At 38.6% G+C, this 25,644-nt stretch overlaps 1 protein-coding gene across 4 annotated transcripts in view; it reads right to left on the reverse strand.

Moving 5' to 3' along the window:
- LRP6 (LDL receptor related protein 6) overlaps positions 1-25,644 on the reverse strand; it is a 178,463-nt gene that overhangs the window by 85,762 nt on the left and 67,057 nt on the right. For 2 of the 4 annotated variants that reach the window (XM_027541366.1, XM_027541364.1), the window contains exons 3-4: positions 21,143-21,250; positions 12,006-12,203 (exon numbers count right to left, since the gene is read on the reverse strand). In XM_027541366.1, coding sequence (XP_027397167.1) covers positions 12,006-12,203; positions 21,143-21,250 — 306 coding nt within the window. The remainder of the gene's footprint in view (positions 1-12,005; positions 12,204-21,142; positions 21,251-25,644) is intronic. The other 2 variants (XM_027541365.1, XM_027541367.1) reach the window with 1 other exon arrangement.

Here is a 25,644-nt window from a genome sequence, read left to right on the forward strand (position 1 = left end):
GAAGAAAAAGCAGTTTCTTTAATAAATGGTGCTGAGAAAAACGGCAAAATTGAAATTTATTAAATAACTTGTTCATAACACCATAAAAAATAACCAAATATTCGGAAGTGAATAAAAGAGTGTAAGACATCATACATAAAGTGGATCACAGATCTAAATGTTAGGAATTAAAACAATAAAACTCTTAGAAAAGCATCAATCCTTGTGACTTTGGTTTAAGCAAAGATTTCTTAGTACCTCAAAAACACTTATAACAACAACCAAGAAAAGCTAATAGATTGAACTTTTATTTCTAAGTAATATATCCAATGAAGAACTCATATCTAGAATACATAAAATTCTTACAGCTCAACAGTAAGAGAAATAAACGAATTTAACAGTGGGCAATTCACTTGAATAGTGTCTTAAATATTCAACTGAGCCTCACGTGAAGGAAGACCAAACTCAACTATATTCAAGAAGATTATAGGCAAAACAGATTGAAGGAAAGTTAATAATTTATCTTCTGGAATAGAGGCAAAAGAGAAGCATAAAGGAACCTAAACCACACTGGCAAAATCTGGCATTACTTTCTCCAAAATCATCATTTTCTCCTGATTACATAAAGAGTACATGTATGTTCACTAGAAAAAAACTGGAAATAGAAATACAAAGTGTATCTTCCCATTCCTTGATTAGGTGCACATGTACAAAGTGTACATGTATGTACACAAATACAAGCGACTTCCAAAGGTCAAGGCATGGAACACTGGTTTCTGTTATCAAGAGCTGAGGCACAACATGAAACCAACTAAGATAGAACAGGAAACCAACTAACCAATGGAATTTAGAATTAATAATTTGGTAAAAATTCATTCGCTCTAAATCACAGCCCCCAACAGGACGAAAGAGAACAGCTGAGCCAAAGCAAGAGACAACTGAGGCACCTGCACCAAACACAAATAGAGAGCATTCGCCACCCATCAGGACTGAGCTTCTTCACGGGATTATATGCAGCGGGCCCCATGCACCTTGTTGCATTAATGATGATTAATATGCCCTGAGGAAAAAATGGTTAATGTATGCATTCTGAAAGACTCCAATGCGTGCTGTCATCTTATTTAAACAACATCTGCCTGTAACTTTTTTTTTTTTTTTACAAAAAGTGAATTTCTGTAAATGCCCAGCATTTAGTGCGTTATAATGACCTGTCTTCATTTCATAATGTATTGTAAAAATTTTAATATTATTAAATATTGGTTTCATATTAATTTTAGAGGCTATATAACACTGCACTGAATGTGCTATAATTAAAAAACCCATGTTGCCAACATTATATATTAAATAAAGCATCTTTAAACATAAACATATATTTTAAAAATTATATAATCATCAGTTGACAAAAATTTTTTGACCACAGTCTAGCAGAAACCTAACGGTATTTCTCCTGAGAACATGGTTCATTACCCACTGTATTTCAGTGTTCTGCTAACACCAAGAACTCTGCTGATACCATGATCGTGCTTATTCTCTGGCACCACTGAACTCATTCACAGCCAGCTTTAACTACACCTCTGATCTTTGCCTAACATGTTCAATCATGTCAAATTTGGTTGCCATAAGGTGCATGTCCTTTAGTGTCTGGTATATGCAGTATTTCCCAGAGGTGCTAACAGAATCCAGATGAGGCCCATCTTTCACCCTACCCCACCTCCCTCTCACCAGCCTCACCTTCAGCCCTCCATCTCTAGAGTTGTGGTTACTACTGTTTATGTGGGTAAATTTCTTCAATTTGCTTCTGTGGGAAGCAGATTCTTCACAAGCTCAGTAGATGACCAACCGTGCTGATCTGCCTGGGTCTGAGGGTGTTCCCGGAAACCAGGCAAATGGGGATAGCTGATCAGGAGCAGCTCGGACTGGGACATCCCTCAGTCTTGAAGAAATTCTTCAACATATCTGGTTTGTGGTCGTTATCTCTGCCTAAGCCTCTAGCACTGATGCAAAATACCCCTAAGTTTACAGTCCACGGCTTTAACAACCATTAACTTGGTAATGGCTATAAATCTAAGACTCCCTCTGAGACTACTCTGCTGAGCAGCAGGCTCATTCATCCAAAGCTCCCCAGACTTCATCATCATAGTTTTCTATTAGCAACTCAAATGCAAATGCAAACTTGTCCAAATTTGAATTCAATCTCACTCTCTTTCTACATTAAAAAAAAATGAAAAGGAAGGAAGGAAGAAGAATCTATCTTCCTTTCCTTAATCTTCTATCTCACTGAATGGCATTTCCATTGAATAAGCCATTCAAAGCAGAAACCTAGGAGCTATCATAAACACCATCAGGGAGCCACAAATGGTTTGACAGGATTGGGGCACAGCAGACAAGGGCAGAAGTGGTAAGAATATTGTCTAAAACAAGGTAAATAAATGAGATCATGTAAATTACAGTGAAGAGATTATACTTTTCTGGAGAATGATGATGACTAACTGGAAGACTTAAGGAAATGAAATCATTAGTCTTCATTCTCTACACAACTACCAAAGGTATTTCTTTTTTTTTTTTACCAAAGGTATTTCTAAAAGACAAATCCATGTCAATCTGCAACTTCAAAACCTCCAATGACTCAACACCTACAGGCTAAAATTCAAATGCCTCATTTTAGAATACTAGACCTTGTGTGATCTGGCTCTTAGCCAGTTCTCTACACTTGCCTCCAACCATCCCTCACATTTCTAACTGCAGTTGAATAGGAGGAACACTGACAAACCAAAGCATTAATAACCTTCATAACTTTAATAACCTTCATAACTTTAATAACCATAACTTGAAAACCTGACTCTAGTCATCAGGAATTTAAAATTTTTCACAGAAAGAGCTTTTATATTCCTCCCAGTTTTTAAAGTTTATTATCTTTCTTCAGTGTCTGTCAAGGCCAGTTAAAAGTGTGTATTTATCCAAGATATCCAAGATACCTATGTCACAAAGTCAACTAACCATATACATGTAAACTACCTTCTGAACCCTATTCTGTTCCACTGACATCTATGCTCAGATTTAGTACCTCATTGTTTCAACTACTCTAGCTTTACAGGAAGCCCTGAAATCAAGTGCGAAGTCACAGTATCCAAAGTCCACGGTTTACCTTAAAGACCAGTCTTGGTGGTGATATACACATATACCTATCATTATACTACAAGTTTTCTCACTGTCCTAAATTTAAATCCTCTGTGCCTATTCATGCCTTCACCCACCCTCTTTTCAGTATCTTTTTAACTGAAATACTGATTTACAATATTCTGCTAGTTTCAGGTGTACTGCAAAGTGATTCAGTTATATATATATATATATGTAACATATATGTATATATACTCTTTTCAAGATTCTTTCCCAATATAAGTTATTACAAAATACTGAATATAGTTCCCTGTGCTATACAGTAGGTCCTTGTTGGGTACCTATTTTATATATAGTAGTATGCATATTTTAATCCCATACTCCTAATTTAATCCCTCCTCTCGCCCTTTCCCCTTTAGTAAATTTCTTTTCTATGTCTGTTTTAATCTCTAAGTTCCCTTATCATCTTTGCAGTTTATCTGTTCAAACAACCCCTGTCATTTGCCCTGTGTGTCTGAATCTGCTGATGCATACACATGGCGCAATTCAATGTTTCCCTGTCCTCTGCTTTCCCACACAATTCCTGCAAATAACAACTCTGATCAGACTCCTAATGAATTGATCCTTTTGGCAAGATAAAAGGGGGTGACACTCTTTTCTTCCATCAAATAGGGTCTGTTCTTTTCCTTGTGATGAAGCAGCCACTGATGTTCAATGCCTAGACTGAACAGTTCACTAGAAGTAATAAAATGCTGATAATTCTAATTATTTCTCATTTACTAGCTGGAATAGCTTTTTTGTATCTACTAATTTGTTAGCTACTGGTAGATTCCTATAGAAAAGGGGGGATAAATTGCTGGATTCTTTCTCTTTATTACCAACATTCAAGCTAATGAACTGGTTGGTTCCCTTCATCCTCTGAAAGTAACTACTTCCTTTTCTTAAAATTAAAGAAAGACAGAAAATCAGTATGAACTCAAGGATTTAAACAAACCTGGTGGGTTTCAATCAATCTCTGACCAGAGAGAGACTTTTCAAATTATTTCTCTGGGCTTTACGAAATGACGCTAATAGCCTGTAACAGCTTCCATGCTATCGACTATGACATAACATCCCAGCTCAACTTGGGTATTTCCTGTAAGAGACTTAGGGTTACCCAAATCACACCTGATTTCTTTTAAGGTGGAACAATTTTCCAAGAATACGGTCTGGGTGGGTTTTTTTTTTCCCCCTAGTCCTCATCAGTGGTCATAAGAAATAAACATACATATTTGTATGTATTTTTATAACTTACAATAACTAATGAGCTCACACCAGTACTCTCAACTAAAACTCAGAATTATCAATTTCTCTTAAACTCCACAATACTACATCTATACATCTTTTCTTCCACACGGAGAGTTCTACATATTCACTGGCATTTGATTTAATATATCCAAAAATTACTCACTTATTTGATCCAAAATTAAAAATATTAATACCAATACACCAATGTAATTACCATAAAGAGTTAAACAAAATCTGTGTATATAGTACCTGTACTTCTCACTCTGATTTTTTATTTTACTCCATTTTTTCTTTTTTAGCTATGCTGCAAAGCATGCAGGATCTTAGTTTCCCAACCAAGAATCGAACTCATGTCCCCTGCAGTAGAAGCCGTGGCACCTTAACCACTAGATGGCCAGGGAAGTCCCTTCATTCCAATTTTTCAGAATGGTACTTTATTTACATTATCTAAACATACAGTCATTACATACCATACTCTCAATTTTAATCATCCTTCAATTTTCATACAAGTTAATTATATGTTTACTGCTCTTTACCAAGCCTTATTTTGTTATCTTGCTCATCACTGTGATTATCTAAAGCTCAGCCACTAGTCCATTTTCACAATGACTCAGGGAAATAGTATTTCTTGATTTCTTTCATGTTCACAACAGTTCATCTATAGCTTTGTATAAGGAAAGTCAATTTTGCTGGGGGGAAAAATAATTGGTTCACACTCTCCCTGAGTATCTTTTAAAAATACTACTTCACTTAATTCTGACAAGGAGTGTTGCTGTGAGAAAGCCTAATGTGAATCTAATTTTCTTTTTCATTTGAAAAATTATTTATTTTACTATTAAAGGCCCAGAGAATATTTTCCTTTTTCTACAGAGTAACTTTACTAGAATATACCTTGGTGCTGTTTGCTTTAACTTGTATTACCAAGTACATAATGTTCTCTTATCAATCTGTAGACTCGAATCTCCTTTTAAGAAACTTTCCCAGAATTACAGTTTCTCATATTTGTTCTCTTACTTTCCTTAGGTTATCTTCCTAACAGGGTTTTTTATCTATGTGTTTTTCCTTCTTTGCCTATCTTTAATATTTGTCACTTTCTCTCAAATCCTTTTCATCTTTTTCCATTTCTTTTAGTCCTCAATTTTTCCCCCTTTACAACTTCAATTTAAAATCTTTTCGGTTTAGTCACTCTTGTGTCCCTTCCAGTTTAGTTGGCTTTTCTGAAATTAGTTTTTTCTTTTACTTCTTTCCTCAGTTCTGGCATCTCATCTCTGAACTTTCTCATTCTAACTTATGTTGGTCTTTGATATGTAATATTGGTGTCTCAATTAGTGATAGTGCATTTTAAAGTGGAGGTTTGATCTATTCTGGGTTGGTAAAGAATCCACCTGCAATGCAGGAGACCCCAGTTCAATTCCTGGGTTGGGAAGATCTGCTGGAGAAGGCATAGGCTATCCATTCCAGTATTCTTTGGCTTCCCTGGTGGCTCAGCTGGTAAAGAATCCACCAGCAATGTGGGAGATCTGGGTTCAATCCCTGGGTTGGGAAGATTCCCTGGAGAAGGGAACTGCTACCTACTCCAGTATTCTGGCCTGGAGAATTCCACGGATTGTTTAGTCCATGGGGTCACAAAGAGTTGGACAGGACTGAGAGCCTTTGGAACAACAGATTGGTTCGAAATAGGAAAAGGAGTATGTCAAGGCTGTATATTTTCACCCTGCTTAATTAACTTATTTGCAGAGTACATCATGAGAAATGCTGGGCTGGATGAAGCACAAGTTGGAATCAAGGTTGCCGGGAGAAATATCAATAATCTCAGATATGCAGATGACACAACCCTTATGGCAGAAAGCAAAAAAGAACTGAAGAGCCTCTTGATGAAAGTGAAAGAGGAGAGTGAAAAAGTTGACTTAAAACTCAACATTTAAAAACTAAGATCATGGCACCCAGTTCCATCACTGCATGGCAAAAAGATGGGGAAACAACAGAAACAGTGAGAGACTTTATTTTTGGGGGCTCCAAAATCACTGCATGGTGACTGCAGCCATGAAATTAAAAGATGCTTGCTCCTTGAAAGCAAAGTTATGACCAACCTAGATAGCATATTCAAAGCAGAGACTTCCTTTGCCAACGAAGGTCCGTCTAGTCAAGGCTATGGTTTTTCCAGCAGTCACGTATGGATGTGAGAGTTGGACTATAAAGAAAGCTGAGCACCAAAGAATTGATGCTTTTGAACTGTGGTGTTGGAGAAGACTCTTCAGAGTCCCATGGACAGCAAGGAGATCCAACCAGTCAATCCTAAAGGAAATATTCATTAGAAGGACTGACGCTGAAGCTGAAGCTCCAACACTTAGGCCACCTGATGAAAAGAACTGACTCATTTGAAAAGACCCTGACGCTGGTAAAGATTGAAGGCAGGAGGAGAAGGAGACAACAGAGGATGAAATGTTTGGATTGCATCATAGACTCGACAGACATGAATTTGAGTAGGCTCCAGGAGTTGGTGATGGACAGGGAAGCCTGGCATGCTGCAGTCCATGGTGTCGCAGAGTTGGACACAACTGAGCGACTAAACTGAACTGACTGAACTGAGCGTCTTTCACTTGATCTGTTCTATAATCATATTTTTCTGGGGAGTTTTCTACCTAAGGACATTATTCTGTTTTTCATTCTTTTTTTTTCCCCCCGGCTTTACCAGGTATAATCAACAAACAAATCTGAATGATAAACTGTATACAGTGATGATACACATATGCAAGAATACTCATCCAGCTATTTACAGTATCTCATACACTGACTGGGGTTTCCTTTTTCGGGTTTTTTTTAAATGGGAACATCTATTTCCTCCAACTCCTTGACAGCCAGTTTTCTTTTGTTTCTATGAGTTTGTGACATTTTTTTAAGATTCCACATATATGTGACACACCCAATATTTGTCTTCCTTTATCTGGCTCATTTCACTGATCATTAGGGCCTCAGAGTCCATGCATGTAACCACAAACAGCAGGATGTCCTTCCTTCTCGTGGCTGAACAATATTTTACTGAATGTGTATATACCACATCTTCTTTATCCATTCATCCACTGACAGACATTTTGATTGTTTCATGTATTGGATACTGTGAATAATGCCACTATGAACGTGGAAGTGCAGATATCGCCTCAAGATTGTTTTCATTTCCTCTGGATAAGAATTCCAGAAGTGGGATTACTAGATCATATGGAGTAATATTTTTAATTTTTTGAGGAGGCACCATACTGTTTGCTTGAGGTTTCAAACACATGCTCACAAAATCATAACCAACACCAATGTGAAGGAGCTTGTCTCCTGTTTCTTCTCAAAAAAAATTTATAGTTTCAGGTCTTATACTGACATCTTTAATTCATTTTTAGTTGATTTTGTGTGTGGTATAAGACAGGGATCTAGTTTCATCCTTTCGGGCGTGGATATCCAGTTTTCTCACACTATTTGCTGAAGATACTACAGAAACTGTAATGAAGACATTAGTTTCCCCACTGAACATTCTTGGCTCCTCCGTCATAAACTGACTGACCAAATACGCATGGGTTTGTTTCTGGGCTCTCTATTCCATTCCACTGATCTAGTGTCTGTCTTTACGCCAATACCATACCACTTTGAGTAATACAGTTTGCAAATATAGTTTGAAGTTAGAAAGTGTAATGCCTCTAGCTTTATTCTTTCTCAAGATTCCTTTGGCAATTTGCGGTTTTTTTGCAATTCCACACAAATTTTAGAATTGTTTGTTCTACTTCTGTGAAAAGTGCACTGGAACTCTGATTTGTGCACTGGACTGCACTACATTTGTAGATGGATTTCCACAGTATGGATGTTTTAACAAATTAATTTTTCTAATCTGTGAGCATGAAATATCTTTCAATTTATTTGTGTCTTCTTCAATATCTTTCATCAGTATCATAGTTCTCAGTGTATAGGTCTTTTACTTCTTTGGTTAAACTTATTAGGCATTTTTTTTGTATGATACAATAAATAAGATTGTTTCCTTAATTTCTCTGACAGTTTGTTATTAACATACAGAAATACAGGTGATTTTTGTATATTGATTTTGTATCCAGCAATCTAACTGAATCTGTTTATTGATTCAAACAGTTCTGTGGTGGCGTTTCCAGGATTTCCTATGTATAACACGAGACCATCTGCAAATAGTTTTACTTCTTCCTTTTTACTGAGATGCATTTTCCTTCTTTTCCTTGCCTAACTACTCTGGTTAGAACCTCTAGCACCATGCTGATTAAAAATGGCAAGAGTAAACATCCTTATCTTGCTCTGACCTTAGATGAAAAACTTTCAGTTTTCCACTTTTGAATATATTATTAGTTGTTTGTCATACATAGCTTTCACTGTTGAGGTATGTTCCCTCTATACCCACTCTTGAGAATTAATCATGAATGGATGTTGAATTTTATCATATGCTTTTTCTGCACCTATTGAGATGATCACACGATTCTCATCCTTCATTTTGTTAATGTGCTGAATCACATTAATTTGCATATACTGAACAATCCTTGTATCCACTTGATTGTGGAGTATGATCCTTTTAATGTGCTGCTGAATTCAGTTTGCTAGTTCTGAGTTGAGAACTTCTGCAGCTATATTCATTAAGAATATTGGCCTGTAATTTTCTTTTCTTGTAGGTTTCTTGTTTGGTTTTGGTATCAAGATAATGCTAACCACATAAAATGAGTTTTTAAGAATTCCCTCCTCTTCTATTTTTCAGGAGACTTTAAGAAAGATTGGTACTAATTCTTTCTCAAATGTCTGGTAGAATTTGCCAGTGAAGTCTTCTGGTCCTCTACTTTTGTTTTGGGGAGGTTTTTAACTACTAATTTAATCTCCTTATAAATAATTGGTTTGTTCAAATTTTCTATTTCTTCATGATTCAGTCATGATCCCTTTCTTCTAAGCTGTTCAATTTGATGGCATATATTGTTGACAGATTTTCTATTTCTTCATGATTCAGTCATGATCTCTTTCTTCTAAGCTGTTCAATTTGATGGTATATATTGTTGACAGTAGTCTCTTATGATCCTTTGTATTTACAGTTGTAATGTCTCCTCTTTCTGATTTTATTTCAGTCTCCTCTTTCTTATTAAGTCGAACTAAAGGTTTGTATAGTTTCTCTTCAAAAAAACCAACTCTTGCTTTTTCACTGATCTTTCCTACTGTATTTTTAATTTCTATTTCATTTATTTCCACTCTGATTTGTTATTCCCTTCTTTGTGGCAGCTGTGGGCTTAGTTTCTCCTTCTTTATCTATCTCTTTGAGGTTTAACATTAGGTTGTTTATTTGAGACTTTTCTTGTTTCAAATGTAAGCATTTATCACTATGAACTTACCTCTTAGAAACCCTGTAAGTTTTGGTATGTTGTATTTCTATTTTCATTGGTCTCCAGATATTTTTTATTTTCCTTTGACAGCCTCCTTCAACCACAGGTTTTTCAGGAGAATCTTGTTTAATCCTCCATGTAATTTTGAATTTTCCAATTTTCTTTTGTTTTTAATTAAGGTATAATTGACATACAACATTAGTTTCAGGTTTACAACATAATAATTTGATACTTCTATATAATGCATAATGATTGCAACAAGTCTAGTTAACAACCACTGCATACCCTAACTTGAAAAGATACATGCATCCCTATGTTCGCTCAACATAATTCACAAAAGGAAATGAAAAGGAAACAACCCAAGTGGGATGTTGGGATGGTGGGATGGTGGGATGGATAAAGAAGATATGCTATATATGTACAACAAAATATTAGTCAGCCATACAAAAGAATGAAATATTACTAGTTTTGACAATATGAATAGACTTTGAGGGCATCATGCTAAGCGAAATAAGACAGAGAAAGAGGAATACTGTATGATCTCACTTATATGTTGAATCTAAACAACAAACAAATGAACTAAAAACCAAGCCCACAGATAGAACAGATTGATGGTTGCCACAGGCAAGGTATGGAGGCTAGTGAAATGGCTAAGAGGCATCAAAAAGATACAAACTTCCAGGTATTTTAAAAAAAAAAAAGTTAAGTCCTGAGAATGTAATCCACAGCACTGCAACTGTAGTTAATAATACTATCTTACATATTTCAAAGTTCAGTTCAGATCAGTCGCTCAGTCATGTCTGACTCTTTGTGACCCCATGAACCACAGCACGCCAGGCCTCCCTGTCCATCACCAACTCCCAGAGACCATCCAAACCCATTTCCATTGAGTCAGTGATGTCATCCAACCGTCTCATCCTCTGTCGCCCCCTTCTCCTCCTGCCCTCAATCTTTCCCAGCATCAGTCTTTTCCAATGAGTTAGCTCTTCGCATCAGGTGGCCAAAGTACTGGAGTTTCAGCTTCAACATCAGTCCTTCCAATGAATACCCAGGACCGATCTCCTTAGGATGGACTGGCTGGATCTCCTTGCAGTCCAAACGACTCTCAAGAGTCTTCTCCAACACCACAGTTCAAAAGCATCAATTCTTTGGTACTCAGCTTTCTTTATAGTCCAACTCTCACATCCATACATGACCACTGGAAAAACCATAGCCTTGTAACATTTCAAAGTTACTAAAACAGTAAATCTTAAAGGTTCTCATCACAAGAAAAAAATAAAAATAGTGCAACTATATATGGCAACAGATGTTTTCACTTTGACAAATTCCTTCAATTATCTAAGGCTTTCTGTTTCTGCTGGGGTCTTAAAATGAGACCACTAGAAATCCAAATAATCTTCAAAACACAAGGACATCAAGTGTCTTTAAAAATATTAACACAACAACCCTGTAAATCAACTACTTTTGAATAAAAAACTTAACTAAATAAAAACAATCTGAACATGATCTGAGTGGGAATTCCATGTTTATATATTATGTCTCTGTCTTCTGTGGATACCAGGATACAGCAAATATGCAGCAGGTCTTCTCCTGATCTACAGGTCAGCAAACCAGAGTCCACTGGCTCAAAAATGTTTTATGGAACAAAACCATGCCCATTCCCTTAAGTATTCTATATAGCTTCTTTCACACCACAACAGCAGAGGTAAATAGGTGCAACAGAGATATGGCCCACAAAGCGTATAATGACTTGGCTCTTCACAGGAAAAATTGGCCAACCCTGTCCTGGTTTAGAGGTTTATCAAATAAGCTTCCACAAATAGCACCTGGTGGGCTCTGTGGGCAATTGTGAAGGATGAGCTCTTTGTCGTACTAGGAGTCCAGCACATTACAGAATGTTTAGTATCCCTGGCCCGCCAGGGAACTAAAATGCTAGCAGTACTCCCAGTCTCTGTGTCAACCAAAATTCCCCACACATTTCCAAACACTCTGTAAGAGAGTGGAAGTACTATCCCTGATTGAGAACCACTGAAGAACTAAATTAGCTCAGAGTAAAGGAGGAGAAAATACAGTCCATAAATTCTAAATGCCACCAAGACAGACGAGAAATGTCATTACCTTTATAGAAAGCAAACTAAAAATCTATTCTTCTTCCCCTTTGACACTTAAGCCAAAAATATGTTAACAACTTCTTGATAAAATTAGGCTTTATAATTTGATTATCATGGGGCTGACTTTAAAAATATAAGGCAATCTTACCGATTTGTTCCATCCAGATTTGATCGGTGAATGAAATTAAGTTTTGCATCTGCCCAATAAAGCTTCCGTTCCTCATAATCCAAAGTCAGTCCATTTGGCCAGTAAATTTCAGTGTTTATTATGATGAAACGATCAGAACCATCCATTCCAGCACGTTCTATCTTTGGTACTTCTCCCCAGTCTGTCCAGTACATGAACCTAAAAAAAATATGAAAAATAAACCCATGACATAAGCAGGTTAACTACCAAGTATCTTACAATCATCACTACTGGATAAAGAAAGCTCTCTAAGAAACACTAAAACTGAAATTCCTAGAAATTGTTATTGAAATTTTAATCATCTATCTTTTTGCTTCCATGATGGTAATAACTGATTCAAGTCCAGCATCATCCACAACAAGAAAACCATGTGATCAAAGCTTTTAGGGAAAAAGGGTATTTACACTGTCTCAGTGTATCTCCCCATAAATTAACAATAATGTTAAGAGAAAATAAACTTGGTGGACAACACCTTACTCACATCATCTATCATCAATTAAGGAAAACACTGGCAATATGTTGGGAAAAAATGTACCATTTTTTATGTTAAGTTCTCTTACACAGTATTTCTGTCCAAAAATGCATAAGTTGAACAAAATTATAAAGGAAACAGACTACCAAATTAAAGAACATTCTAGAAAACAACTGCCTTTGAACATTTCAATGTTAATAAAGTCAAATAAAGGCAGATAAATTAATCTGGGTAAAAGGAGAACAAAGAGACATAGTAACTACTGCATACAGTGTATCAAACTGGTAGATAGGTTGGGGAAATGGCTGCTGCTGCAAAGTCCCTTCAGTCGGGTCCGACTCTGTGCGACCCCAGATACGGCAGCCCACCAGACTCCTTAGTCCCTGGGATTCTCCAGGCAAGAACACTGGAGTAGGTTGTCACTGCCTTCTCTGGGCAAACTGTTACAAAGATATTATTGGGCAACTTGGCAAAATCTGATGGTATGTCAAATTCTATAATAGAAATGTATTAATGTTAATTTACTAGGTATGATCATTTTATTGTGGTTTGGGTAAAGAGAATTTCATTGTGAGAATGCAAGACTTCCCAGTTTCCAAACAGTCTTATATGCAAGATAACCTTACTAAATACTTCTCTAAAAAAGACTGCTTAAGGTGATTATTATAACACAGTATTACACAATATTAGAGCTTTAAATACAGAACCCTAATATATGACAACAGTAGCAAAACGGAGAAGGAAAAACAAAGATTAGTACTGAAGCAAAGTTTCTGTATTTTACTGGAATTAAATTAGCATTAATCTGAAGTCCATTGTGATTAAAAATGATATTATAATCTCTTAACAAATACTAAGAAAATATCTAAAGAATTATAGCTAAAAATTTAACCAAGAAATTAAAATTATACCCTAGAAAACATCTGCTTAATGGAGGCAGTTAAGTTGAAGCAAAATAACAAAAAAGTAAGACATAAGGAAAACTTAAATTGAAGAAAGTAGGAAAAACCACTAGACCATTCAGGTATGATCTAAATCAAATCCCTTACGATTATACAGTGAAAGAAAGTGAAGCTGCTCAGTTGTGTCTGGCTCTTCACAACCCCATGGACTGTAGCCTACCAGGCTCCTCCGTCCATTGGATTTTCCAGGCAAGAGTACAGGAGTGGGGTGCCATTGCCTTCTCCAAAAATTCTCCTAGCCAGGCTTCAACATTACGTGAACTGTGAACTTCCAGGTGTTCAAGAAAAGGTGGTTTTAGAAAAGGCAGAGGTACCAGAGATCAAATTGCCAACTGCTGGGGTCCAACCCGGCTGATCCAGGGTATTCGAAGCGGGGACGGCGTCGGCGAGGGTCAGGATACAATAGCTTCAATCAGATATTAATTAAAGATATAAAGAGTAATAGAATAAGGATAGCTCAGTAGGAAAATTCAGTGGAGAAAAGAGGCTGAGTAGCTTGGTTTACGCGGGAGACCAATAAAACTTCAAGACAAGAAGCTTGCAACACTTACGTAGGCCACAGGCGTCCTTCCGTTCTCCCAAAGGAGAGGAGACACTGAGGCCTCCCCGGTCGGATCTTAGAAGCCCAGGCATAATTAGTAAGCATGGTGGGTTCCGCGATCCAGATGGAGATTCAACCAGAGTGAGAGAGAGCGCGCGACATGGGGAGACCAGTATTTCGAGAAACTGATCCCAATTCTTTATTTTCCAGAGTCTGTTTTTATACACTGAGACGTTATACAAAAGTCACGTGGGGACAGCAGTCCTGACTTTTATTAACGTCAGGTGCTTCACACAAATGTATACAGAGGTCTTAGGGGTGTTAGATCATCTTCTGGCCAGGGGGGCCTGCTGACAATTTACGACCCTCTCCTTGTGACAGTGGTCAGAACACTTTTTTCTCCAAGGGTGATTATTCTTAAAACAGACGCCACCCAAATAAAGTTACATTCCTATAGGGTGAGGGTGTAGTGGGTTTTAGTTAAGGAAAGAATTTACTTAGCCTAAGGTCTAACGTGATTAATATCAAAGGTTAATAGTTACTTCTTCTACATATTCATTAATGTGTGTAAGGGCAGGGGATATGAAGACTTAGCAACAAACACTGGCTCAACAAATGAAAAATCCTTCACCAATACAATTTCTAATCAGCCCATTATACTTATACTAATAGTTTTCTAACTTTTCTAAGGAACCTGTTTTTAGAAGGTTTAAAGCATCTCATGCCTCTCACGGTTGGGAGGCTGTGAGCAATCACATGTGGCCGGACAAGCCTGTCAGGCAGGCTAGAGAACCTTCAGAGGAGTTTGTAGGTTAAAACACTCTTATCACGCCCAGGAATTATTATTAACTAGAGCTCTAAGTTAACTCCTTTTCCGAAAGAGGTGGTGGGGGACAGCTCCCCGTAAAGTCAGAGGTGTAGGTGAGAGCACAAAGTAGTAAAGTAGGCAGGCTCTGGTTAATGGGGGTAGATGCTCGAGGATTTCCAGGGGGACTCCTGAGGCTCGATCCCGCCTTTGCGTATGTCGAGCCTCCTTCCTCATGACCTTTGCCATGGGCGGAGTACCTCACTCTGGCCTCCAACAGCCAACATCCATTGGATTATCAAAAAAGCAAGAGTTCAAAAAAAACATCTACTTCTATACTTCACTGACTAAGCCAAAGTCTTCGACTGTGTGGATCATTACAAACTGTGGAAAATTCTTCAAGAGATGGGAATACCACACCACCTGACCCGTCTCTTGAGAAATTTGTATGCAGGTTAGGAAGCAACAGTTAGAACTGGACATGGAACAACAGACTGGTTCCAAATAGGAAAAGGAGTAGTCAAGGCTGTATATTGTCACTCTGCTTATTTAACTTATATGCAGAGTACATCATGGGAAACACTGGGCTGGAAGAAGCACAAGCTGGAATCAAGATTGCCAGGAGAAATATCAATAACCTCAGATATGCAGATGATACCACCCTTATGGCAGAAAGAAAAGAAGAACTAAAGAGCCTCTTGGTGAAAGTGAAAGTGGAGAGTGAAAAAGTTGGCTTAAAGCTCAACATTCAGAAAACTAAGATCATGGCATCTGGTCCCATTACTTCATGGCAAATAGATGGAGAAATAGTGGAAACAATGACAGACTTTATTTTTTGGGGCTCCAAAATCACTGCAGATGGTGACTACAGCCATGAAATTAAAAGATGCTTACTCCTTGGAAGGAAAGTTATGACCAACTTAGACAGCATACTAAAAAGCAGAGACATTACTTTGTCAACAAAGGTCCATCTAGTAGCAACGGCACCCCACTCCAGGACTCTTGCCTGGAAAATCCCACGGACAGAGGAGCCTAGTAGGCTCCAGTCCATGGGGTCGCTAAGGGTTGGGCACGACTGAGCGACTTCACTTTCACTTTTCACCTTCATGCACTGGAGAAGGAAATGGCAACCCACTCCAGTATTCTTGCCTGGAGAATCCCAGGACGGAGGAGCCTGGTGGGCTGCCGTCTATGCGGTCGCACAGAGTCGGACACGACTGAAGCGACTTAGCAGCAGCAGCAGCAGTCAAGGCTATGGTTTTTCCCGTAGTCATGTATGGATATGAGAGTTGGACTATAAAGAAAGCTGAGTGCCGAAGAATTGATGCTTTTGAACTGTGGTGTTGGAGAAGACTCTTTAGAGTCCCTGGACTGCAAGGAGATCCAACCAGTCCATCCTAAAGGAGATCAGTCCTGGGTGTTCATTGGAAGGTCTGATGTTGAAGCTGAAACTCCAATACTTTGGCCACCTGATGGGCAGAACTGAGTCATTGGAAAAGACCGTAATGTTGGGAAAGACTGAAGGCGGGAGGAGAAGGGGACGAAAGAGGATGAGATGGTTGGATGGCATCACCTACTCAATGGACATGAATATGAGTAAACTCTGGGAGTTGGTGATGGACAGGGAAGCCTGGTGTGCTGCAGTCCATGGGGTCACAAAGAGTCAGACGTGACTGAACTGAAGGAAAACAAAATGACAGACATAAGAACATTCAAGTAAATAACAACAATAAAATATAAATGGATTAAAGATTCCATTCAAAAAAATAATCATAGAGGGTAAAGCCAACAGGTATTTGGGAAGAAAAAACTGACAGGACTTGGCTTGAGGAGTGACGAAGAGCAAGAACTAAAGATGATTTCTAGGTCTCTTGTCAAAAAAGGGATGCCTTAAAAGAGGTAAATATTAATAAACATTAATATAAATACACAGCTATTAAAGTAAAAGATGTTCAGCCATATACCACCAAGCAGTATGATGTCATATTTGAGATATCACCATAACAGGAACTGTTCTTTTGAACTCTTCAATTATAAATCATATAATTTATAACTACAAGTACTTTAAGTGTGGAAAAGTTGGATTATAAAAGATAGTGTAGCGATGATGTAAAGCAGAGATTCCAGAGCTAGGGTGCTCAGGCCCGCCACTCCCAGACACATGATTTTGAGCAAGTTATTTCACCTTTCTGTCCCTCATATTCCTCATAACACAAGGATTAAAAACAGATGCATGTCAAATGGTTTCTGTCAGAATATAGCAGTTAATACATGCAAAGCACTTAGAAGCTCTATCTATGCTCTAGCTATTGTTTTTTACATCATAAATCTCTTGTTCATGGTTTCACTTTTAGAATGAACGGCAAAGTTATTAACACAATCTTTATACTATCTGGCTCCTACCCATCTCTTCAGCTTCAATTAACACCACTCTTCTCTTCATCACCTTGGGCTTCCCAGGTGATGCCATGGTAAAGAATACACCTGTCAATGCATGAGATGAAGGAGATGTGGGTTTGATCCCTGGGTTGGAAAGATTCCCTGGAGTAGGAAATGGCAACCCACTCCAGTATTCTTGCCTGGAAAATTCTATTGACAGACGAGCATGGTGGGCTATAGTCCATGAGGCTGCAGAGAGTCAGACACAACTGCACATGCACACGCACACACACACCCACACACACCTTTATTTATTATATGCCAGGTACCATACTCCCTGGCAGTACAGCGCTTTCCCTTTACCTGTTATCTTCTCTTTCAGAGTTCAACTTAAATCAAGTTTTCTCTAACAGACCTTCTTTAAATTACAAATTAGGTCATACAGTCCCATATAAGCTCTCAGAGTACTTCACATTCGTAGCATTACAAATACGTCTGATCATTCGCTTAATGTTTATTACCTCTAACTTACACATTTATGTTCTTGGCAATTTCTGGATTAAGAAAAGTTTTTTTTAAGTAAATGAGGAAAAATTTTTCCATTTGCTGATTTGGTAAAGTATTCCTTTTGCAGAGGCATACAAATACCTCTTTGATAGAACTCTTGTCTACAACAGCCAGCAGAAAAGAAAACAATAGGTTCGAAGAATAAGCTGGCAGAGAAACTGACTAGAGATTTCCCATGATCACAGACTGAATCTGGTGGCAGTATTTCTTCACGTACTTTGACATGCTAATTTCATGTCTCAGTGCCAACTGTTCAAAGGTCATTCTATCAGTAAATATTTTAGCAATGTTCTAGCTAACAGCTCACCTCTGGTTTATATCTCATAAAATCAAACATAAGAAAGCTAGAATGCAATTATCCTAAGAATTCAGATCTCTCACCATAAGAGTTTTAAAAAGAAAGCAACCAGTCAATGACAAAATACTAAATCAACCCATGTATTATTTGTTCTTTTATTACTATACAATCCAGGTCCAAAGTTTCCCTATCCTAAATGTTTTTTCCTTCTTTAAACTGAAATATAACTGACACATAACATCATGTGAGTTTAAGATGTACAATATGTTGGTTTGATACTTATATACTGAAATATGACTACCATAGCATTAGCTGACACACTTACCACTTCACATCATTACTTTCTTTTCTTCAGTGGGAACAATTAAGATCTCGTTGTTTATAATCTAGTATTGTTGACTATAATCACTACATTGTGCATTCGATCTCAAGGACTTATTTATCTACTAGCTCTAGGTTTGTACCCTTAAACAACATATTCCCAGTTCCTCCAGCTCCCAGCTTCTGATAACCACCAGTCTACACTGTTTTTGTAAGTTTGGCTCTTTTGGATTCCACATGTAAGTGATGCTATATAATATTTGTTTTTCTCTGACCGACTTATCTCACTTAGCATAATCCCCTCGAGGTCCACCTATGTTTCCACACATGGCAGATTATTTTTTCTCAATGGCTAATATTCCATTGTGCATATATACGGCAACTCCTTTATCCATTCATCTATTGAAGAACATGTAGGCTGTTTCTGTATCTTAGCTATTGTGAATAACTAACAATGAATATAGGAGTACATACATCTCTTCAATTCCTGTTTTCATTTCCTTTGGATATACAGCTGAGCTGTGAACAACAGAAATTGAAACTGCACAGGTCCACATACAAATTTTCTTTTCAACAATAAAATACTACAGTACCACACAATCCAGTCAATCTTAAGAGAAATCAATCATGAATACTTATTGGAAGGATCATCTGATGAGAACAGACAACTCACTGGAAAAGTCCCAGATGCTGAGAAAGATTGAGGGCAGAAGGAGAGGAGGGTGTCAGAGGATGAGATGGCTGGATGGCACCACCAATGCAATGGACATGAACTTGGGCAAATTTTGGGACCTGGTGACGGACAGGGAGGCCTAGCGGGCTGCAGTCCATGGGGTCACAAAGCATCGGACACAAATGGGTGACTGAACAGCAACAACAGTTGACAATCACACAACCCATGGCAGGTTAAATCCACAAATGTAGAATCTCAGATACAGAGCAATCATGTATATACAAAAGGAAGACTATAAGTTACAAGTGGATTTTCAACTGCACAGAGGGTCAGCACTCCTAAACCACGCTGTTCAAACTCAAGTATAGGACCTCCCTGGTGGTACAGTGGTAAGAATCCACCTGCCAACGCAGAAGTCAAGGGTTCGATCCTGGTCCAGGAAGATTCCACATGCCATGGACCAACCAAGCCCGTGTGCCACCAACTGCTGAAGCCCAAGCACCCTACAGTCTATACGCTGCAGCTACTGAGCTACTGAGCATGTGCACCTAGGGCCCATACTCCACAATAAAAGAAGCCACAGCAATGAGAACCCCGAACACCAAGGGGAAGAACAGCCCCCACTTGCCACAACTAGAGAAAGCCTGCATGCAGCAACAAACACCCAACACAATCAAGATAAATTAAAAATAATAATAAGCTCAACTGTATATCCAGAAGTGGAATTGCTGAACCATAAGGCAGTTACATTTTTAATTTTTTAAAGACTTTCATATTGGTTTCCATAAGAACTAAACCAATTTACATGCCTAACAACAGTGTACAAGAATTCCCTTATCTCTACATCTTCAGCATCACTTACCTCTTGTCTTCTTGATAATAAACATTCTAACAGGTGAGAGGTGATATCTCATTGAGGTTTTGCCTTGCATTTCCCTAATGATTATCAATATGGAGCACCTTTTCATGTAGCTACTGGCCATTTACGTTTATTTTCTTTTGAAAAATATCTATTTAGTTCCTCTGCCCATTTTTTTAAAATGGATTGGTTTAAGTTGTGTAAGTTCTTACTATATTTTGGATACTAACCGTTATCTAATATATTACTTACAAATATTTTCTCCCACTCTGTAGGGCTTGGCAGGGGGACTATTTCCTTTGCTGTGCAGAAACGCTCCAGTTGCTTGTGCTGATCTAATTTTTTTCACTTTTACCTGTGAGTTTTTTCACTGTTCTGGATCTTGATAAACAGTAGGAAAAAGAGGCAGGTGGGAAGTAAACTGAATATCTATGTTTATCTTTTCCCAATCAGCTAGTATCCCCATAAATTAAGTGCTTGGCTAAGAAGAAGTCTTATGTATATGCACAACAACATAAAAATGGCAAAATCATATAGAAGATTTCTTCCAAAAAAATCGAAATTTAAACTCTATCTGTACCAAAATACACAATTTCTCAAACTTTCTTTAGTTCATCATTGTATATACCATGTAACAACTCAGAAGCAGATTTACCATAAATGAAGCATAAACAAACTTCAGGATCCTTCACGTAGGTTCACTCCAGTACCTTGCCTTTAATTCTGCTCAGGAAGTCAATGCTTTGCACGATTCCACCATAGATGAATTTCAGTTAAATAACATCACCCTACATACACGCAACATGGTCAAATTTCAGTTATGGTAACCACAAATTTCACTACCAGCTCCACAAATCACCGTGTAAATGACAGATGTGTTTCATGATCCATCATCAATCACACTCCTCTTTCAAAGTCTATGACTGGTCTCCACTCAACTGTTATTCAGCTCACACACAGACAGCAGAGTATATGCCCATGCTGCCTCTTTGCGCTGATAAAAGCTATGTGACATTCTATGAAAATATATTATCAAAAGAAAATTGGCCAAGAAAGATGAAAGTGCAGCAAAGAAATGAAAAGTGGTAAGTATAGATGAAATCTGAACTGAATATAAATAGAGTTATAGAAGAAACAGTTGACTATGGGTTGTTGACACCACTGTCATTCAAAATTCTAGATAGATACGCAGCCGGGAGAATTTAGTCAAAGCCAGCTTACCAACATAAATGAGCAAAGTGGTTGTGCCCAAAAGGATAAACACATCCCAGAGTGATGCCACCAAAAATAACTTCACACTGAAGGAACTCTCTCAGATAATTCACAACACTGAAAACACAAAATTAAATATTAATTATTAATATTAAATATTTTGAAGGCTTGCTCCAAACACAGAGAGGAATATTATAATTCACTAGGGCACAGAAAAGATGCTTGCTCTGTATAGTAAGTTATACAGTGAGAAGAGAGCAGCATTCTCTGCTCAAACTATTTTTAATGATACTTCTAATATTTTATAGATGTAATATAAGTAAATACATACTAGTTTTACTGTTTTTCTACTTCTCTATACATTTACATCAGACAGTAATAATATTTAATATTTTGATGAAAAATTTTAAAGTCACAAAAGAATTGTAATTTATATACTAATTAGTAAGATTGCTTTATGTAGTTTCGGCTTTGCATGGAGTTCCCCCCTTTTTGTTTTGTTTTGTTGTGTTTTAATTACTTATTTTGGTCTTCCCTGCTATGTAGGCTTTTCTCTAGTTGTGGTGCACCGGCCTCTCATTGTTGTGGTTTCTCTTGTTACAGAACACAGGATCTAGGGAACGAGAGCTTTAGTATCCACAGCACAAAGGCTCAGTAATTGTGGTTCCCGGGCTCTAGAGCACAGATTTACCTGTTCTGAGGCATGTGGCATCTTCCTGGACCAGGGATGGAACCCATGTCCCATCCAATGGCAGGTGGATTCTTTACCACTGAGCCACCAGGGAAACCCAGTGTTGCACACTTTAGCGTTTGTCTCCATAAGCAAAGTTTTTTATTAATTAATCTTTGTTTCATTTTCATCAATTCAGTTCAACGCAGAATTAACACTGAGCACCTCAGTTCAATTCAGTTCATTGCAGTCGCTCAGTTGTGTCCAACTCTTGGCTATCCCATGGACTGCAACACGCATGGACTGTCCATGGACTGTCCATCACCAACTCCTGGAGTTTACTCAAATTCATGTCCATTGAGTCAGTGATGCCATCCAGCCACCTCATCATCTGTCGTCCCTTTCTCCTTCCGCCTTCCATCTTTCCCAGCATCAGAGTCTTTTCAAATGAGTCAGTTCTGCCCATCAGGTGGCCAAAGTATCAGAGTTTCACTTTCAACATCAGTCCTGCCAATAAATATTCAGGACTGATCTCCTTTAGGATGGACTGGTTGGATTTCCTTGCTGTCCAAGGGACTCTCAAGAGTCTTCTCCAACACCACAGTTCAAAAGCATCAATTCTTTGGCGCTCAGCTTTCTTTATAGTCCAACTCTCACATCCATACATGACCGCTGGAAAAACCATAGCCTTGACTAGACAGACCTCTGTTAGCAAAGTGATGTTTCTGCTTTTTAACATGCTGCCTAGGTTGGTCATAGAAATTTGGAAAACTCAGCAGTGGCCACAGGACTGGAAAAGGTCAGTTTTCATTCCAATCCCAAAGAAAGGCAATGCCAAAGAACACTCAAACTACTGCACAACTGCATTCATCTCACACGCTAGTAAAGGAATGCTCAAAATTCTCCAAGCCAGGCTTCAGCAATACGTGGACCGTGAACTTCCAGATGTTCAAGCTGGTTTTAGAAAAGGCAGAGGAACCAGAGATCAAATTGCCAACATCCGCTGGATCATCGAAAAAGCAAGAGAGTTCCAGAAAAACATCTATGTCTGCTTTATTGACTATGCCAAAGCCTCTGATTGTGTGGATCACAATAAACTGTGGAAAATTCTTCAAGAGATGGGAATACCAGACCACCTGACCTGCCTCTTAAGAAACCTATATGCAGATCAGGAAGGAATAGTCAGAACTGGACAAGGAACAACAGACTGGTTCCAAATAGGAAAAGGAGTTCGTCAAGGCTGTATATTGTCACCCTGCTTATTTAACTTATATGCAGGGTATATCATGAGAAACGCTGGGCTGGAAGCACAAGCTGGAATCAAGATTGCCGGGAGAAATATCAATAACCTCAGATATGCAGACGTCACCACCCTTATGGCACAAAGTGAAGAGGAACTAAAGAGCCTCTTGATGAAAGTGAAAGAGGAGAGTGAAAAAGTTGGCTTAAAGCTCAACATTCAGAAAACGAAGATCATGGCATCTGGTCCCATCACTTCATGGGAAATAGATGGGGAAACAGTGGAAACAGTGTCAGACTTTAATTTGGGGGGCTCCAAAAATCACCGCAGATGGTGATTGCAGCCATGAAATTAAAAGACACTTACTGCTTGGAAGGAAAGTTATGATCAACCTAGATAGCATATTGAAAAGCAGAGACATTACTTTGCCAACAAAGGTCCGTCTAGTCAAGGCTACGGTTTTTCCAGTGGTCACATATGGATGTGAGAGTTGGACTCTGAAGAAAGCTGAGCACCGAAGACTTGAAGCTTTTGAACGGTGGTGCTGGAGAAGACTCTTGAGAGTCCCTTGGACCACAAGGAGATCCAACCAGTCCATTCTAAAGGAGATCAGTCCTGGGTGTTCACTGGAAGGACTGATGCTAAAGCTGAAACTCCAGTACTTGGGCCACCTCATGCGAAGAGTTGACTCATTGGAAAAGACTCTGATGCTGGGAGGGACTGGGGGCAGGAGGAGAAGGGGATGACAGAGGATGAGATGGCTGGACAGAATCACTGACTCGATGGACATGAGTCTGAGTAAACTCCGGGATTTGGTGATGGACAGGGAGGCCTGGCGTGCTGTGATTCATGGGGTCGTAAAGAGTCAGACACGACTGAGCGACTGAACTGAACTGAGGTTGGTCATAACTTTCCTTCCAAGGAGTAAGAGTCTTTTCATTTCATGGCTGCAGTCACCATCTGCAGTGATTTTGGAGCCCCCCAAAATAAAGTCTGACACTGTTTCCCCATCTATTTCCCATGAAGTGATGGGACCAGATGCCATGATCTTAGTTTTCTGAATGTTGAGCTTTAAGCCAATTTTTTCACTCTGTCATCAAGAGACTCTTTAGTCCTTCTTTGATTTCTGCCATAAGGGTGGTGTCATCTGCATATCTGAGGTTATTGATATTTCTCCCGGCAGTGTGTTTTTTTCCAGCTTGTGTTTCATCCATCCAAAGCGTTTCTCATGATGTACTTTGCATATAAGTTAAATAAGCAGGGTGACAATATTCAGCCTTAACTACCCCTTTTCCTATTTGGAACCAGTCTGTTGTTCCATGCCCAGTTCAAACTGTTGCTTCCTGACCTGCATACAGATTTCTCAAGAGGCAGGTCAGGTGGTCTGGTATTCCCATCTCTTTCAAAATGTTCCATAGTTTGTGATGATCCACACAGCCAAACATTTTGGCATAGTCAATAAAGCAGAAGTAGATGTTTTTTTGGAACTCTCTTGCTTTTTTGATAATCCGATGGATATTGGCAATTTGATCTCTGGTTCCTCTGCCTTTTCTAAAACCAGCTAGAATATCTGGAAGTTCACAGTTCACATACTGTTGAAGCCTGGCTTGGAGACTTCTGAGCATTACTTTACTAGCATGTGAGATGAGTGCAATTGTGCAGTAGTTTGAGCATTCTTTGGCATTGCCTTTCTTTGGGATTGGAATGAAAACTGACCTTTTCCAGTCCTGTGGCCACTGCTGTGTTTTCCACATTTGCTGGCATATTGAGTGCAGCATTTTCACAGCATCTTTTAGGATTTGAAATAGCTCAACTGGAATTCCATCACCTCCACTAGCTCTGTTTGTAGTCATGCTTCATAAGGCCCATTTGACTTCGCATTCCAGGATGTCTGGCTCTCGGTGAGTAATCACACCATTGTGATTAACTGGGTTGTGAAGATCTTTTTGGATAGTTGTTCTCTGTATTCTTGCCACCGCTGTCCTTTATTGAACCCAACTTTGCGTGAAATATTCCCTTGGTATCTCTAAGTTTCTTGAAGAGATCTCTAGTCTTTCCCATTCTATTGTTTTCCAATAGTTATTTGCACTGATCACTGAGTAAGGCTTTCTTATCTCTCCTCGCTATTCTTTGAACTCTGCATTCAAATGCGTATATCTTTCTTTCTTTTCTTTGCTTTTCGCTTCTTTTCTTTTCACAGCTAAATGTAAGGCCTCCTCAGACAGCCATTTTGCTCTTTTGCATTTCTTTTTCTTGGGGATGGTCTTGATGGCTATCTCCTATTCAATGTCTCGAACCTCAGTCCATAGTTCATCAGGCACTGTGTCTATCAGATCTAGTCACTTAAATCTATTTCTCACTTCCACTGTATAATGGTTAAGGGATGAGCACCTACCAAGTGGCAAACATCCCTTGAGGGATGGTCCTAGCATTCAAGGAGTTCTCAGAATTGACAGTTTTCAAATATCACAGGGCTTTAAGACAGGTAAGCGTGACCTCTCTGCTCTGACAGCAATAGAAGAGGGGCCACAAGGGCAATCAAGAGATAATGACACCTGAGCTGAGCCTTGAAGAAGCAGCAGGTTGGATTATAAGAAATTA

Source organism: Bos indicus x Bos taurus, chromosome 5 (assembly GCF_003369695.1).
Source record: "Bos indicus x Bos taurus breed Angus x Brahman F1 hybrid chromosome 5, Bos_hybrid_MaternalHap_v2.0, whole genome shotgun sequence".
Lineage (NCBI taxonomy): Eukaryota > Metazoa > Chordata > Mammalia > Artiodactyla > Bovidae > Bos > Bos indicus x Bos taurus.